The 16,601-nt window shown below is 42.8% G+C and overlaps 1 protein-coding gene across 1 annotated transcript in view; it reads right to left on the bottom strand.

Moving 5' to 3' along the window:
• Positions 1-16,601, bottom strand: part of PTPRG (protein tyrosine phosphatase receptor type G) — a 374,823-nt gene that overhangs the window by 12,015 nt on the left and 346,207 nt on the right. Inside the window, 10 exon segments of the mRNA XM_029958316.1 lie at positions 438-566; positions 989-1,065; positions 2,334-2,427; positions 3,264-3,410; positions 3,749-3,884; positions 4,910-5,082; positions 5,475-5,609; positions 5,841-5,975; positions 6,204-6,286; positions 7,963-8,059. Of these exon segments, the coding sequence (XP_029814176.1) occupies positions 438-566; positions 989-1,065; positions 2,334-2,427; positions 3,264-3,410; positions 3,749-3,884; positions 4,910-5,082; positions 5,475-5,609; positions 5,841-5,975; positions 6,204-6,286; positions 7,963-8,059 (1,206 nt within the window).

Consider the following 16,601-nt stretch of genomic DNA (forward strand, 5'->3'; position numbering starts at 1 on the left):
CTTTCATTAAATATAGCATTTGTAGCCTTCCACAACCATAATCTTGCATGGCCTGAGGCTTAAGCCCACGGGCAAACAAGCAATTATCTACTGTCCCTGCCTCCATTTCTGCTCCTCTCAAAGTCCTTACCCATAACTCCAGCCTCTCAGCGCCCTCAGTGCCTTGCATCCTGCCTCAGGAGCATCACAGAGGTTGCAAGCTGCCTGTGAGCAGTGAGGTCCCTCCAGCCCAGGATGTCTTTCCCAGGGGTGAGTGCAGAAGGAGACAGCAAAAGAACATGCCCCACATCTTGGAACTCACCTTTTTGTAACAAGCTTATGGCAAAGTCTGAGAAGGTGGCTCAAAAAGTGGCTTTGGTTTCAACCAGAGCACAGCCACAGCAGGTACCCAAGTGACCCTGTGCTGTGCCCAGCTGGAAGGGACACGGGCAACTCACCAGGCTCTGGTTGTCCGGCAGCATGACAATGATCTGTGCATTGTGATCCCAGATCATTCGCCAGAAATCTTTAGTCGTATGTGGCAGTGGATGTTGTGTTATGATGAACTCATTACTCCTGTAGTAGCCCTTTTGCAGCAAAACAAACACACAGTTACTTACTGCCTTCAATACTTTTAAAGCATTAATTTCATCTTTGGGGGACACATATTGCCCTATCTCATTGTATTCCCCAGTATTTTTATACGGACTATAATTAACTCCATTTCCATTCTGCAGAGTCCTTATTGTCTTAATTTACTCTAAATCCCAGCGTTTATTTGACTGTATCTCATGGAAATACACATCCCATCTAAATGCATCTTGTAATTAATTTTTTAGGCAAGAATCTTTAATAAAGCACGGTTAATAGCTTTACATTATGGGGAAGGTGTTAAAATCTCATCTGTTAATACATAGCCATTACATACAGAATTAAGACAATTATAGGCATCTGGTATTTAGCACCTTAGAATTGATTTTACTTTGTAATTAGGTGTTGGCTTCCTCACCATGATATAAGAGGCATTAATGTAATCTGTTCCCTTCATTCCAGGCAGCGGTGCCAAGCCCACTCTAGCACGCTCAGCTATAACATAAAAAAAACAACATAGAAGAAAAAAAAAAAAAAGAAAAAAGATCAAAGTCTGGTCATGGCACAATGCAGAAAGTAAGAATTTCTCAGCTGTTAACAAACCAAACAGTGTGCAGCTCCCATCTCCCGCAGGAGCAGGCCAGCACTTTAACTGCGTTAAAGCACTGCCTGCTAACACAGGATATAAAAGAGAATGTTGCACAATATTCCCACAAGGACAAAGTAATTTCAGGAATCAAATTTTACTATAGCAAAGATTTTCACAGCAGGTTGAATTACCAAATAACAGTATATGCAGTGATAACAGGGGATTTCAGGTAATTCCTGACTGTAGTGTTCCATTTGTCTCCAGCAGCACACAAACCCAGCTGATTTATTTTGTTTTCCCTACCACTCGGCAGCATTGCCATCATTCACGAGGTGAGAGAACCTCCAGAGACAAACCCCTTCCCTAATGGGGAACCACCCAGCAGCGTGTGTGTGCTCTTCAGCAGATCCACACTCCTCTGTGTTTAAAGGCTGAGTTCAACATCATCCTCAAACCCTGTGACAGGCCCCCAAAGCCCAACTGAAATCATTGCAGCTGCATGACCCAAAGGGCAAAGCCATACAGATTATTTCTGCCCCGTTTACATCTGTTTCTAAGATATATTCTGATGACTTCCGCTTTTATTAACAAACTTCATGATGGACTGTATCTGTGCCACTGTTCCTTTGTGCTGGCTCGGCCATCATCTGTCCTCTGTCCTGTACTGTGGTAATGTCATGGGGATGATGTGTCCGTGCTTGGTCTGGTGCAAATTCATACTGCTTGACAGCCACGCACAGATTCCATATTAATGACTGTGAAACTGTCCCCAGGCACTAAATACCCTCAAATCTGGGGCGGCTCACACAGAGAAATTGAGTGCAGTAGCTGAATTACAAACAACTTGTGCCAATCACTCTGGGAGATCTCACCGGAGCTGGGAGCGGTATCAAAGTAATCTCTCAGTATTCCATAGATTTATCCCCTACCTAATTATTCAAATTCTTAAGCACTTCAAATTAACATTTCACTTGGACAGTATATCTGGCTGACACTGCAACTATTTCCTTTTGTTCAGTTTCATCAGGGTAATACCGAAAGACAAGACAGCTTGGACTGAACAAAAGATTACATTTCCCCTTCCTAGTGGCTATGCCTTTTCATGCATAACACCAGGAGAATTCAGTACAAAAAGTTATGCTAGGCAGTAATCAAACTGAAGATGTGATCTTACACGGCACGACTGATGAGTTCCTGTTCTTCTCTTTGTTGCAGTCTTTCTGAGCACTGAAGCATTCCACGTATTTTGCATTACACTGTGTAACCAGCTGAAAGAGAATAAAGTAGTAAGTCAGTCCTCAGAGCACACTAAATGAAGAGAGGAGGTTTCTTTGCCAACTCCTGTGAAGACGCATTAGTAGAAGAATAAACTGCATTGTTAAACTTGTTTAAAGTACTCAAGATGCCAATGGAAATAATCCTTTTCATACAACATGTTTAATGAATAAAAAGATCTCTGCAGCTCTCAGCTTCGAAACATCCTGAAAATGAAGTTCCATCAAAATGTATTTTTACAGAGCACTATGTTTCGTTATCTTTGAGAATATATTTCAAAGACTTGCAGATATGTTCAGTCAGAAGCAGGTCTCAAGGAAGAAAAGCTAGCAAAATAGAACAACAGAACTTTTATGGTTTGTTTTTTTTTTTCACTCCTCTAAAATAAAAGCCAGATCATTCCTGCAGAATGTCTTTTCCTGCCAGGTCTTTGGGGAACCCACTACACTGCCATCTGAGAGAAATGCATATATATATATATATATATATATATAAATATATGCATTTATATATGTGAGAGCCACAGTTTGGAGGAAGACTTCCAGCCAAGCTAACCACTGACTCGGGAACATCCAACCTCTCTCGGGAACAGGTTGACCAGCAGCACAGTCCAAACCAGGGTCCATGTCCCTCTTCTCATCTCTGACTGAAGAGTGTTATCACTGATTTCCAGCAGCATAGCTAAGACTGTAGAGGACTGAAATTCTCAAGTTGTGCTAATCAAGTGTTCTGGTTTGGTTCCTTAGCCATGACAACTGACAGTGAAGACAGGCCATACAAAAGACAGCAGGAACATTAGGTCCCTCTGCATGGCAGTGATAAACCTTACCTTGAACTGTTTTTCTAGTCGTGTCTTCCCTCCAATGCCAGGTATGAGGATGCTGTTAACATAACTATGCAGCTGGTTTGCAGACACTTCAGTCTCCTTCCCAAGGATGGCTTCCAACAAGGCATCATGAATAAAAATGTACTGCTCCTAGAAAAATATCAGCATGTCAGGCAGGCACCTGGAATAACCTAAACAGCTGGTTTTGACTGAGGGGTAGAGCACACTAAAGGAAATGGTGTGCAAAACAAGCTGTCCATGCAAATACCATCAAATCCAGAATAAACATCTATAAACATAGCACAGCTATGAATGAGTCTAAAGCAAAATCTGAAGTTTCTGGTTTAAAAAAAGAGACATTCCAGTGCAAAAAAATGCCAGTAATGCATTCAATTTTTACAGGGATGTAACTGGAAAAATCTATTTTCTTTTTAATTACAACATAAAAATGGACATGACTTTAAATTCAACCCTGCTGCATTTTTTACCTCTGTCTGGACGAGGTAGTTGCGCTGTGTCCTGATATGTTTCAGGAAACCCAGGACATTAACTGTGCTTTTGTCTTTTATTTGTTGCAGCATACTGTCTATCACAATGTAGGTACCAGTCCTGCCAACACCAGCACTACAGAAAACATAAGAGAAACCCATGTAATACAGTTAGATGAAAACAAATGCAGACTTAACACCAGAACAGAATTAAGCAAATATTCCTGTTCACAGACATTCATTTTCCTGCTAGCTTCAACCACTAAAGTTTCACAGCAAAATATTTTGGTTTTCTGGGAATATTACCAGGCACATATTTCCTCCCTTCTGTGGTGCAGGATGAGTCTGCCATCATCCTGGACTTCACACTCTGGCTGTTCACACTTGGTTCCTGTCAACAACTGCTGCTGTTACTGGAGTTGGCTGGAAGAAGCCATATGCCAAGCTGCTGCTATCCTGGACTGTCAAGGTCACTCCAGGCCGTGAGGAGTGAGGAGCATTCCAGTGGAACTGGAAATGCAAGTGGTACCAGCACTGTGGGAAGGCATGAGAAGGGGCTGATGCTTGCAGGACTCCTTTGCAAGGGAGGAGAGTGGTTCTGGGCCCAACAGAGAGGGGAGCTCTTCAGAAAGTCTCCATTGCTGCTCAGAAAGGAGCTGTAATCTCCATCATCCTCTCCCCTTTGCTGTGGTGCTGTGCAGCCCCCTCACACACAGTGATGAAGACCACATCCCTGAACTAATTTATCTACTGATCTATTGTTCTGGCTGCAAGTGCTGGTGAGTGTGGATGTGGTTCAGTGGCAGTGCCATGCCCAGGTGTCCATGTGTTCATGTGGTTGGTTCCCAGCAGAGGTGATCCTGTCCTGTCCATGCCCTGAACGGACAGGCTACAAACAAGCTTCAACCAAGGAACTTCACAACCACACCGGTTTGGCAGCCTAGTGTTGTGGCATTAGCAAAACCCCGTGTCAATGGGGAAGCTTTTGCATTGGAGCTGTCTTAAGATGTAGGCAAAGCAAGGTCATGTACCTGCACCCTATGGGGCTGGTACACTCCTGCTGTGTTAGTAACTCATGATGTTGCTGTTAGCTGGCATGAAAGAGCACACAGTGTGCACTACGTGTGCCTGCCTTGAGGTGTTTAGTCGCAGCCATCATACCTGCAGTGCACCACCACTGGTCCCATGTCCGGGGTCCTGGCTGCAGAGGATCTCCTGACGAAGGTGAGCACGGGCAGCGCGTACTCGGGCACACCCATGTCGGGCCACTGCGTGTAGTGATACTGAATAACCGTTCTCTCGTTCTGCCGCCCCTTGGGGTTTCCTTTCTGACCCTGTGTGCCAAGTGTGCGCAGAGAGAAGGAGGAGATGAGGGAAAAGAAGCACAGAAATATGATCAGTCCTTCTGGCTTGCTCAGCTGAGAAAGTGGTGGACTCTGACAGAAGAAATCTTCTGCAGCTCTGCCTCCTGCTAGGTGGAGACAGAGTTCAAGGAAAAATACATATGGGAGCAGGTAATAACAGCAATAACTGTGACACCAAAGCAGCAGTGAACTAGAGAAAAACAAATACAGGCTGAACCTTTCACCAGGATCCTTGTAATCCTGGCTTTGCTTACTTATTTCCCACCCACCTGCTCCTTCGAGTCGCCTAAGCAAACCCTGGGTTTTGCTCTGGTGTGCCTTGCATCCCACAGATGCCGTAAGGCACCTGGATGAGAGCTCACCTTTTTCATCTTCGTGTTCCTGACGGTGAAGCGGCGCAGGGTGTAGCAGGCGTGGACGTTTGTGCTCTTCAGCGTGACGATGATGTTGCCGTACTCCTCGCTGTTCTCTGTCGGCCAGTACTGATCGCATTTCCTCTGAACAAAGACACAGTCAGGTGGGTTGGCTGAGGGTCTGAGCTGCTGCTTTGTGTTTGTGTTTAGAGCTTTTTAAAAAAAGTAAAACAATGGCGAGCTATGTACCCCTCTGTTATGTTCGTTATGTATTATGCATCAATATGTATCAACCCAAGCCATTTAAAAAATTCTGCCCAGGTGATTTACAGAGGTGTTAAGGAGCAACTGCTAACAAACTAGAAAATCTCTTACTCTTCCTTTTTCAACAAGGTTTGTGATCATGACAATGATTCCAGTATTTTGTTCCCAAATCATCCTCCAGAAATCTTCAAAGGTAGACTTTAAAGGTCCCTGGGTAGCAATGTAGGCTTTTGCTTTGTTGTAACCCTTCAAAGAAAACCATAATGCCAAGTGAGATGAAAGCAATATCATGGCAGACATATTAATATTTTAAAAGTAACAAAGAAAGGTGCTTTTCTTATTCAGAATAGCGAGGAATTCATAGCAAAATTATCAGGTGAAGTTGGAAAACACAATCACTCCACAAATGGCAATACTTCCTCCTTGTGGAAGAATTCAATGGTAGAGAAGATAAAAACAATTAAAGCAACTTACATCGACATAATTAGCATTAATGTAGTCACTGTGCTTAGAATCTTTCCCCGGTAAAGGCCTTAGCTTCACCCTGCTGTGATCATCTGCAGGATAAAAAACAGAGCAGAGAAGCATTAGGGAAACACACTGCAGAACTGCAGGCAAACATCCCATTTCCTGGGTATTGAGGTAGCCCTTACTAATACACAGAAGAGATCGGCCTTGGATTGGAATCAAGAGGGATATGGGAGCATCTGTTCTTGGTCACCTGCTCATGGTAGCAGGTCGTCAGTCTTCACATCCTTAAAAGTACATGGTTCATGCTGGAACAGCTTCTCTTTAAGGAATACTGGAGCCACAGGAGCACAACTCTAGGATCACCCACATCACACAGAGTGGTTCAGAGAGCCAGGGTACCCCACGGAGCTGTAACGCCGAACAGAGACACCGGCGCGGCTCCGGCAGGCAAAGCTGCCTCTGCTTGGCTCATCATCCTCCCTCAGTGCTGGGCTCAGACACCTCTACTGGCTCTGGGAGATGAGTGAATGTCCTCACTTCCTCACCACCATCATCACACCACTAGGACAGACTTGAGGTCATGATCTGTAGCTCCTCTTTTTGTTTTGCCCAAACGCTTCACTTCGTCTTAAAGCAGAAAGAAATCACAGTCCTTCTGCTCCTAGATGGAGGCATTGGGCTGGGTGCTACTTCCCACTCATGCAGAGATGAGACACATCAGCCAACTTTAAGCATGAATACTGTGGTTTCAGTTCCCTTCCTTGAGGACCAGCAGAGAGAGACTTTCCTCCAGAGACAATCCAGAGGACTGGAGTGCCTGCTCCAGTTCTCCTCCAATGGCACATCTCTATGCCTAGAGGGACCAGATATCCATGTCTAAAATGACAGCTGGGAAAAGCTCAAGGAATGCCCTTGCCCAAGGCCACACAGCAAGCCTTTCACAGGTCTGGGAATTGATCCTCAGCCGACACCTTGATTACTTATGAGAATCTGTTAGAGACATGTATTTCCTTCCTGTGCCATCAAAAACATTTGAGATTTATTGCAATGTTTATGAACATTGTGAACTTTCTACCAGTGGCTCTCCATTTCTGTTCTTAAACCACAGTGACTGCTGCATCTGTGATCCATGCCACATCAGAGAACAACAGGGAAAGAGTTACTGCATTTCCATCCCAGACATGCAATAATTTGCATTCTAGAGCAGAGCCCAGATTTGCAGTTCTCAGAGGGATACAGGCAAAGCCTGCTCTGTGCTACAAAGATCACTGTTTGTCCAAGTCCTACACACAGCTGAGGCAGTTTGAAATACAGCAGATACACTCTGCAAGATTTAGCACCTCTGGGATTGTAAGGTAATCCCAGGAATCATCAGTAAAACCTTTTGCTCCACCATGCACTTCCCTTAGGCCAGTTTTCAGGCATTAGCAGGCAGAAGAGCTCTGATCATCAACTGATCCCAGTTATTCCTCCACAAAATTTCATACCAAACTGCTACTTCTAAAACTATGCTTGGACCATGAAACTGCAAAACATTTCAAAACTAAAGATGGAGTGAAATCCTGGCTCCAGAGAAGCTGTCAAAAAATCCAATGCCTTTAGTGGAGAAATGACCTCCCAGCCACACTTTCACATGTTTATTAATGACTGTGTAATAATGTAACCTGGAGCCACCTGCCTGTCCCAGTCACACACAGACATACTGTGAGAGGAGAGTGTCTTTTTGGGTTGATTCATTATGCTTAGGCCAGTGCTTACTTACAGGCCAGGATGTTGATGTATCTGTTCTTGTGCTTGTTGTCGGGGTGGTTGGAATGCTCTGCAGTGATGTTCATGTCGGCCGTACAGCGCTGCACCTCCTAGGCACAAAAATTATTCAAATGGAAAATCTGGCAGTCCAAAAAAATTGAGCTGTCTTTTTTTATTTCTGCAACAGCTTACACAAACAATATTTAAAATATCAGTATCTTAACTGCTGGGTTAAACACAAAGCCTTTCAGCAGTGTCCTGTTTACCATGGTTTGCTCACACTGAGCCCTGTGAGTTGTCCCTGTGCACAGTTATTCTCCTCTCTGCAGACCTGGGGACAGATGCTCTTTGAGCACCCTGAGGGCCGACTGTCCCCTCTGACCACCAGTCCACCCCCTCCTGCACTGCATCTCCTGCACCTCCCTTGGGGAGGGAAGAGAGGGTCCCTCAAAGGCAAGAGTGGCCAGTGCAGTGTAAGAAACTAAACATAAAAAACATTTCAACAGAAGACTTTTGACTGTTGGACAACTCATCTGCTCATAACCTCTCAACACGGGGTTTCTGACATTTACGTTTGGCACTGACCTTTTATTAGTTCTCTGCAGAGAGATGCCTTTTGTAAAATATAAATAAAATAGATCTCTGAAGATAACAGCGAGTGCTTAAATATCACTGCTTGGACACTGATTAACTGCCCACAATATAGTGAAAATCATAAAAGGTTGTATCCGTGTATATATACATTTACAAAGCAGAGAGCAGACAGGCTTGCCAAGGTGTTTATGAAACCAGAGATGTAGATTTCTGTCTGGTTGAGGCTGTAGGTTAGATACCTAATTCCCATCGATTTTTTTAGTTCTCAACCCACCTCTTACTGTGTTCAACAACAGAGTACAGGGCTATTGAAACAGGGCAATGGAGGGTCTTTTCTCTGACTTTAGAGAGAAGCAGCCATTCCCTTTGGTCAGACCATCCTAGAGAGTTACACACTTCAGAGACTGTCTCATAAACTGAATCACTCGTGTGATTCCATCTCCAAGATACCATTTTTGGTATCAATTTAACCACAGTATTCCTGAAAAAGTGGCCCCCTTTTTTATCACTAGCATAAATATTCTTCATGTAAAGACACCTTTTTGGGGAAGAAAAAAAAAAAAATCAATATTTGGAGTTTACAAAGTTGTGGAAGAAAATATATTTATTCAAGTCTTTTGTGAGTCCCAGAAATTGCACCAAACAGAACCGATTTCCCCTAAGGATATGTGAGGAAGTGTCAAATTACTTTGTACTTCAGACTTTAAAAATAACAGCACAGAACCTGAGAGGGAAAGTCATTAGGAGCTCACAGCTGCTACAAAGATCACGAGCTAAGTGACAAAGAAAAATTATCACGAGAAATGCTATACAAATAGCAGATGTAAGAGTTCAGCATTATGCAGACATTTCACAAAGGACTTGTATAGCAATTTTGATATCTTCCCCAACATTTACATTTTAAAAGTGCAAAGTATACTAAAAACCTTGAACGTTTTATAGCTTTTATATCCACGTGACACTCCCAAATAACAATTGCTTCTCTCTGTCTTCCCCGACCCTCCGTAGGGAGAAACATACTGTGCTCAAGGAGATGAGCTGAGAAAAGACAAAGAGGAATCAAGCAAAACTCTCAGTTGGCCCTAATAGAATTTTCATAGTTCCATTTCTATCACAAATAAAAAAACCCCATATTAAAGTGTGCGCTTCCCCTAATTCTGCCTGTCAGCTCCAGTAAGAAAGGGACTTCTGATTACACAATGGGCAGGATCAGTTCAGCCTAGGACATAATTGGAAAAGCAGCAATATTTACATGTTAGGTTGATTTTATGTAATTTTGTTTTGCCTGTTTTTGCATTTAGAAATCATACATCACTGCTGTACTATTACAGGTCGCTCCTAAAAAATACCCTCCTTGCTTCTGAAAAACCTCACATCAAACCCTACATCCCTGTATCACTACAAAATTCTTTTTAGGAGTTATTGGCATTGAAAAATTTATGCCAAATGCTGTAGAATTTAATATAGATTAATCCAATAAGGTTCTGTGGAGAATACTCTGAAAAGTTATAGAATTTAATAGGGAATTACCTCCCTGCTAAGGATTTTTTTCTGACAGTTTAAATACTACATAGTAAATGTATCATTTTCTATTAAATTCTATAGGATTTTTCCATAAGGGAATTGTTGGTGAGGTTAATCATTTTAATTAACCTTTTTATGTTGATAGTGACTGTTTCCTCAACTGTACATGTTCCCAGCTGGCCAATATAAAGTTAATAGAACAGGAAGATTAAGCTAAGACGGTGAAAAACACAGCAATGGAAAAGGAGGTCTGACTCTGTGAGAGCTGATGATCTGAAAACAGCTTTTCTTAACACACAGCATTCTAAATGGCTTTTAATACTCTGGGAAGCTGCTGTAATGGTGGATTTCTATGTCTGCACACTGCAAAAGCACAGCAAAAGGAGACTGTGGAAGAAAAGCTTCCCCCTTGCCAATATGCCTCCACTATTTTTGTCTTTTTTTAAAAGTCTTCAGCCCTCCCCTCCAGTCCAGGGCACAGCCAAGGCTCTGGGACATTGCAGCAGTCCAATAAGAAGGGGTTTGAGGACATCCTCCAGTTCCACGCTGGCCACTGACAGTGTTTGGCTGTGCAGGATGGAGAGATGGGGTTGAGAGCAAAGTGTGACTCTCCATGCTCTCCTACTCTCCTGGGTTCATCTCTCCAAATTATAACCACAAATTGCTAAACCACAGCTCCTCCCACCAGACAGTAAGGCACAAGTTAACATTCCTCTGTTATTAAAGCTGAGCTGGTTGCCTTTCATCAATGCACAAAATGCTGCAAGAAGACAAGACTAGTTGCTGCCTGTTACCTGTGCCTCTGTTCAGAGTATTATTTGCCCCTTGGCAGAAGAGGACAGCCTGTGCTAATAAATAACACCCTGGAGAAAGTCCCCAAAAGTCACCATCTTAATTTTGCCATTTTTCTACATTTACATATATCACATATTTACTTTCCCAGAATTTTCTATGGCATATACAATGAACACCATAGGATTTCTAAACCTTACTGCCTACCGAGTCCTTCATTTGCACTTAAAACATCACCATGATTGTTACCACCTACCTTTATAGGCAGGTCACTAGGTCAAGGCTGATCCCAGGCTGCTCACTGCAGCCAAAACAAATTCCTCTCACAATTAGCACCAAATTGCTACTGGCACCTTGGAGTAGGACAGATAGTGTCCATATCACCACATCCATAATTCATCCATAAACTTCTCAGCTCTAGAATATTTCCTCTGGCTTTCCTTAATCCTGCTTGGTCTCTTACACTGATCTTAATGGCAGCTGGCTTGCACACTGCTGCTTCTCATGTTTAACTTCGCAGAACACATTACTGTTCCAGGATGAATGAATACAGGCTCTTATTCTGTCCTTTCAACTTATCATTGACAACCCAAGAAACCAAAGTACATGGTTTCAATTGACCGTTAGTTACTGTAAAAAGTGTTCTAGTCTATGCTATTATGGCTAATTTACCTTTTAATTATATTGTCCATGCTAATGCTAATTGGAATTTGATACACCCAGGTTTAACGACCCATTTTAATTGCCTTTCTGAAACAAGTTACAGATTAGTTTCTTCTAAACTTCAAAGAATTTCCATTTAAGTGTAAAATCAAACTGCTCCAGTGTCTTGCTGGCAATATAAGGTTCTGAGCAAGAATTTTTGCTACAGTGACTGAGCAGGAACTCGGTCTCTTGATTCGGCCTTACACAGCAGCGCTGCTGTTGTTTCCCATTACTTCAGGCTGATGTCCTGGCAGGGGCTGAACTGTGAAAGCCTATGAATAGCAATGAGGAGGAATCACGAACAAAGAAAGGATCCTAATCTGAGGGACTAAATCAGAGAAGATCCACAGCTCTGCTTTGATATTAATGTGATATTTTTCAGCATGAAAGCGGCTAGTTCATCCACCCCTAAAATCAGTTTTGATCTATTATTTTAATCCCAAATTACAGGAATTCTGTGGTAGTGCTCTTGCTGTTTGTTTTATCACAGCAAACATGAAGACAGCATACCAACAGAGACTGCAGATAGTATTTGAAGATATCTCACAGGAACAGTGTAGATTTCTGTGATAATTTAGCACTAATATAAACTCTCTGACAGCACTCAAGAGAGAGGTGAGCTGGGGACAGCCTAGAAAGAAGGTGAAAATAAACAAACCAAAAGGACTCAGCACAGGAATAACATAAAGAGATAGCTTAAAATTCCTGTAAATGCATGAAAGAGGAGAGGACGGTGGAGGACTGTTTGCTTGTGGTATCCTGCCCTTCATTAGGCAAGGAAGTGCCAGAGTCTGACCAAAACCTTGCATTGCCCATGCAATGGCTCCTCCAAGCAGGACTTCCAGGCAGAAACCTTGGGAATGGCTGTGGTACTGTGATTAGTAACAGAAAGCCCAGATATCTTAATTTCTTTTATTGCTTCTCTTCAACTTTATCTCTTAATTCACAATGCCCATTTTTGAGGGCAGGTGAAGCGATGAGACAAGAATTGAGAACTCCAGGAAAGCCCTATTCTGCAGCAATCCTTCCTCCTCCAGCTTCACAGTGCTGCTTCCCTCTGGTTTCAGTACAGCAACGTACAGGCTGAGAACACCTTCAACTAGGGCAATTTTGGGCCAGGGTTATAAACCATTCCCAATGCAGTATTGCCTGCTAGCAGCATGCTTTAGAAATGGCATCCTTCTACTGCCAAATTCCTTGGTGTAGATGCAGCTGGAAGCATATGTCTGGTGTGAGCTGTGTCTAATCTGTAAGGGATGTCAGTATAACTACATGGGGTTTTTAGTGTCTCAAGAAATGTGCAAAGTGCAGCGTTATCTGCCTTCAATGCAGCCCTTTGCTAGAAAATAACATTCTGAGGTCACTGGTTAAAAAGAGCCAGTGACCCTTGTCCTGACCAGCAGCAACCATGAGAATAACTGCTAGCAAATCCCTGCCACATTGCTGAAAATACAGATTTATGTTATTTTCTTACATTTCGGGACATTTAGAAGAAGGTGTCGCTGGAGTATAAAGATATTTTCAATTTATGTGATGAGGGAGCTAGACAGCCTGCCTCCAAGTTCAGCGAGCCTGTTCAGACTCCAAATTGGCAATGAATCATTACACTCACACGGCCACGGGCAGGAGAGGTCTGTGGAGATTGCATTCACCCACTCTAATCGCTCCCGCAGCAGCACTGACTGACCCGCCCCAGAATTACGGAGGAGGGAAATAAAATCGTCTGATCTCAAAAATCCAAATACTGCATTAAACTATAAAAACTCACAGTTAGCTTTGGGGATGGAAGGTGATTTCTTGGCTTAGTGTTCCTTTCTTAGAGCAAGAGGACATGATTACTCAAAAAAACTTACTGTGTTATTGCAGTAACTGGCCAGGGGGAGGGAATGAAAAGCTTTACTGTGGGAGGCTGCACTTCACACTGTTTTTAATACAGGAATTTGGAGGGCACATGTCCTATATAGTCAGGCTATCAGTGGAATTGAGGATGACAAATGTGAGATCAGTTCTTAAAATGGGATCCGGAAGGGGTTTCAGGCGCTGCAGCCCACTACATCTGATTCTCTGTGGGACAAACTGCTAGACACTGTAATAGAAGCCAGTAGAGCTGGGGAGAGGTCCCTGAAAAAGTCTGTAGACCATCTAGGAGAGAGTAGCATATCAATTTTCAAAATGTGTGAAAGGGCCTCTCAGAAAATATTACTTAAAAAACTGATCTGTCTTGGCGCAAAAAGAAAACTCACCTTGTGCACTAACAGGTGAGAGATAGGTCTCACCCGTCCAGGCATTTGCAGTGTTCAGCTTTCACTGGTGGGACCTTACAGGACCTAACCTATTCATAAATGGGCTGCAGAGGAGACAAAGTGTGTTTACAATACAAAATTATTCAGGGTAATTAGAACAAAAGCTGTTTGTGAAGGGAAGCAGAACCATCTCCCAAAACTGAGTGGCCGAGTGATAAAATGGCAACTGCAATCCAATGTTGATAAAGGCAAAGTGATGTACTTGGGAAAAACAACCCTAACTAACTACACATACTGACAGGTTCCCAATTTGCTATTGCCATTCAGTGATGAGACCTTGGGGTCACAGCTGATGGTTTTCTGGAGGTGCCAGCTGAGTGCTCAGCAGTTGTTAAAAACCAAACAGTATGTTAGGAGGAAGGAAAGTAATGGAAAACCAAATGGAAAACATCACTGTGCTCCTGCAGAACTCAGCAGTAAAGTGACTCATTAAATACTGTGCACAGTTTTGGCCTTTCCGTCTTGAAAAGGATATGGTAAAGGAAGAAAAAAAGGCACAGAGGGAACAAGTGGTCATAAGTCTGGAATGGCTTCCTCCAACAAACCAAGTGAATAGTTCAGACTTCTTCAGATTTGAAAATGGATTATTAAGGGGGAATATGGAGGCGGACAGAGTCATGTGAGGCATTTAAGTAAACAGGGATGTACTTTGTAATGCAAAAAGTAGAAAGCATCAAGAGAAGTTATTAGGCATGAGGTAAAAGCAAAAGGAAGTCTGTTCTTGCAGAATAAATTGTAGAATTCATTGCCATGGGACACTTTGGACACCAGAAGCCTAAAAGGGTTCAAGAGACAGTTAGAAATTTATGGAAGAAAGGTCTGTCAAAGACTGTTAAACATAATGATGCCAAGAAAATCTCTGGCTAGACAAGGAGTAGATATAATCTCTGGCTCAGGAAGCCCCTCAATCTCTGTTCAGTCTTGCCCTCAAACCCTGCCCCAGTGCTGCCCTGTAAAAATGTGGTACCTCATCCTGTATGCCATAGCAAGACAGTGCTGGAGCTACCTGAGAGCAAGCCAAAAACCTTCCCTGAACTTTTTTCACTCTAGTACTGAACAAATTCCAAGGTTGAATACAAAGAACTATGTCAGAGACCAGCACTGGTGGTGCAGGATCATGGACTTTATTTTAAAAAGCTATTTGTTGTTCAGTATTAAATTGGGTCCTATATTTCTAATTTATATCAAAAATTGAAACTTCACGGGACTCAAAGGAAATCTTAACAATATTGTATATACAAGAAATCCCAGCTATCACCAGACAATAAAGCTGGCTACTTGCACTATGATTACCCAAAGGGAATAAGGATTCATTTTAGATGTACTTTCCAAGGAAAGATTTGTGAGTTCAAAGTCCTTTTTTCCTCTGCACATAAAACGCTTCCTAAGCACATTCACAAAATATTTAGCTGTAATTACAGCTCAATTTAAGAGGAGGAGGGAGTATTCACACAATTTACTTTCAAAGGAATCTTCTTCATGTAAAACCCAACTCAATACAGCCCACAACACACTGCCAAAAACACAGGAAGATACTTACACCAAAATCCAGCAACAAACAAATGGAGGATGTTCACCCTCCTAATCAGGCAGAGTATGTTTGTGCCTAACTTAGTCTTTTCCTTTTGCAACTTCTACCTTAAACCTCCTCTCACGGAAATTTCTGAAGAGATTTTTGATCCTTTTGTCCTTTAACAAAAATCTCATGCACTGCCTACCTCTGGGGAGATTTATTTATTCTGTAATATTGATCACATTTTTTTCAGCATCTCCTTGCCATCCTCTTCTCTCTTCCTTTTAGATGTAAAAAGCAGATTTTTTGTAAAAAGCCTGTATGACTGCAGAATCCATTGCCTCTTTTCAGAAGTTTCCCAGGCATGAAGGCATGATATGGCTGTGGTACTTTCCATGCAAGGCTAGCAGTCCTATAACAATGGATTTCCTATTTCATCTGGAATCTTATTGTTTCTCCACAAAACATTAGCTAAGTCCTCACTGTAGCTGGCAGATACAACTCCAGCACATGGACCAAGGCTGGATCTGACCATATGTGAGAAGTTACAACCCCAGCCACTTCAGCAGCCGCTGTGTAAACGTGACCTCGGGCTCTGCCAGCCCTCAGCCACTCTCAAAACTGGGATTCTGATCTCTGAGTCAGTCTGGGCACTTGAGAAACATTTTACCTAAAGGCTCAGTGAGAGATCCAGCGTTTCAAATCAGACCCATGAGGCATCAGCAGGGCAGAACATCAGCAGTGAAGGGGAGCTGGACGGTTTATCCCAGACAGAGGTCGCCTTGTTCCTATTCCTCCTTACTCTAGGAGGAGATTTCATTTACTCTTTAGGAAGCCGAGATCTCAACTAGGGAGAAATACATCTAGAGCAGCTATACTGACTTCAAAGCAGATGCTTCAAGTTTTAAGCCAGCACGGAGAATAGAATCTGGCACACGCAGTGCAGTGGGAGGAGTTTAACTTCCCTTCGGAGGGGACCCTGTGCTCCCCAGAACAGGAGTAATTGGCCAAAGCTCTCCTCCACTGGCTGCCACAGCACGGCACTCGCAGCAGGGAACTCCAGGAGGAAAGTAAAAAAATAAGGCTATTAGAGCAGTGTTTTTCTTCGCTAAAACACGGGCGGAAGGTGTCCAACATTTGTTAATAGCAGTGATTTTGCGACAGCTGAAGCAAAGCCTGCTTAAAGCCAGACCAAGTTTACAGATGTGTTGCTGATTATTT

This window comes from Manacus vitellinus, unplaced genomic scaffold (genome assembly GCF_001715985.3).
Source record: "Manacus vitellinus isolate BGI_N305 unplaced genomic scaffold, ASM171598v3 scaffold_14_pilon, whole genome shotgun sequence".
Lineage (NCBI taxonomy): Eukaryota > Metazoa > Chordata > Aves > Passeriformes > Pipridae > Manacus > Manacus vitellinus.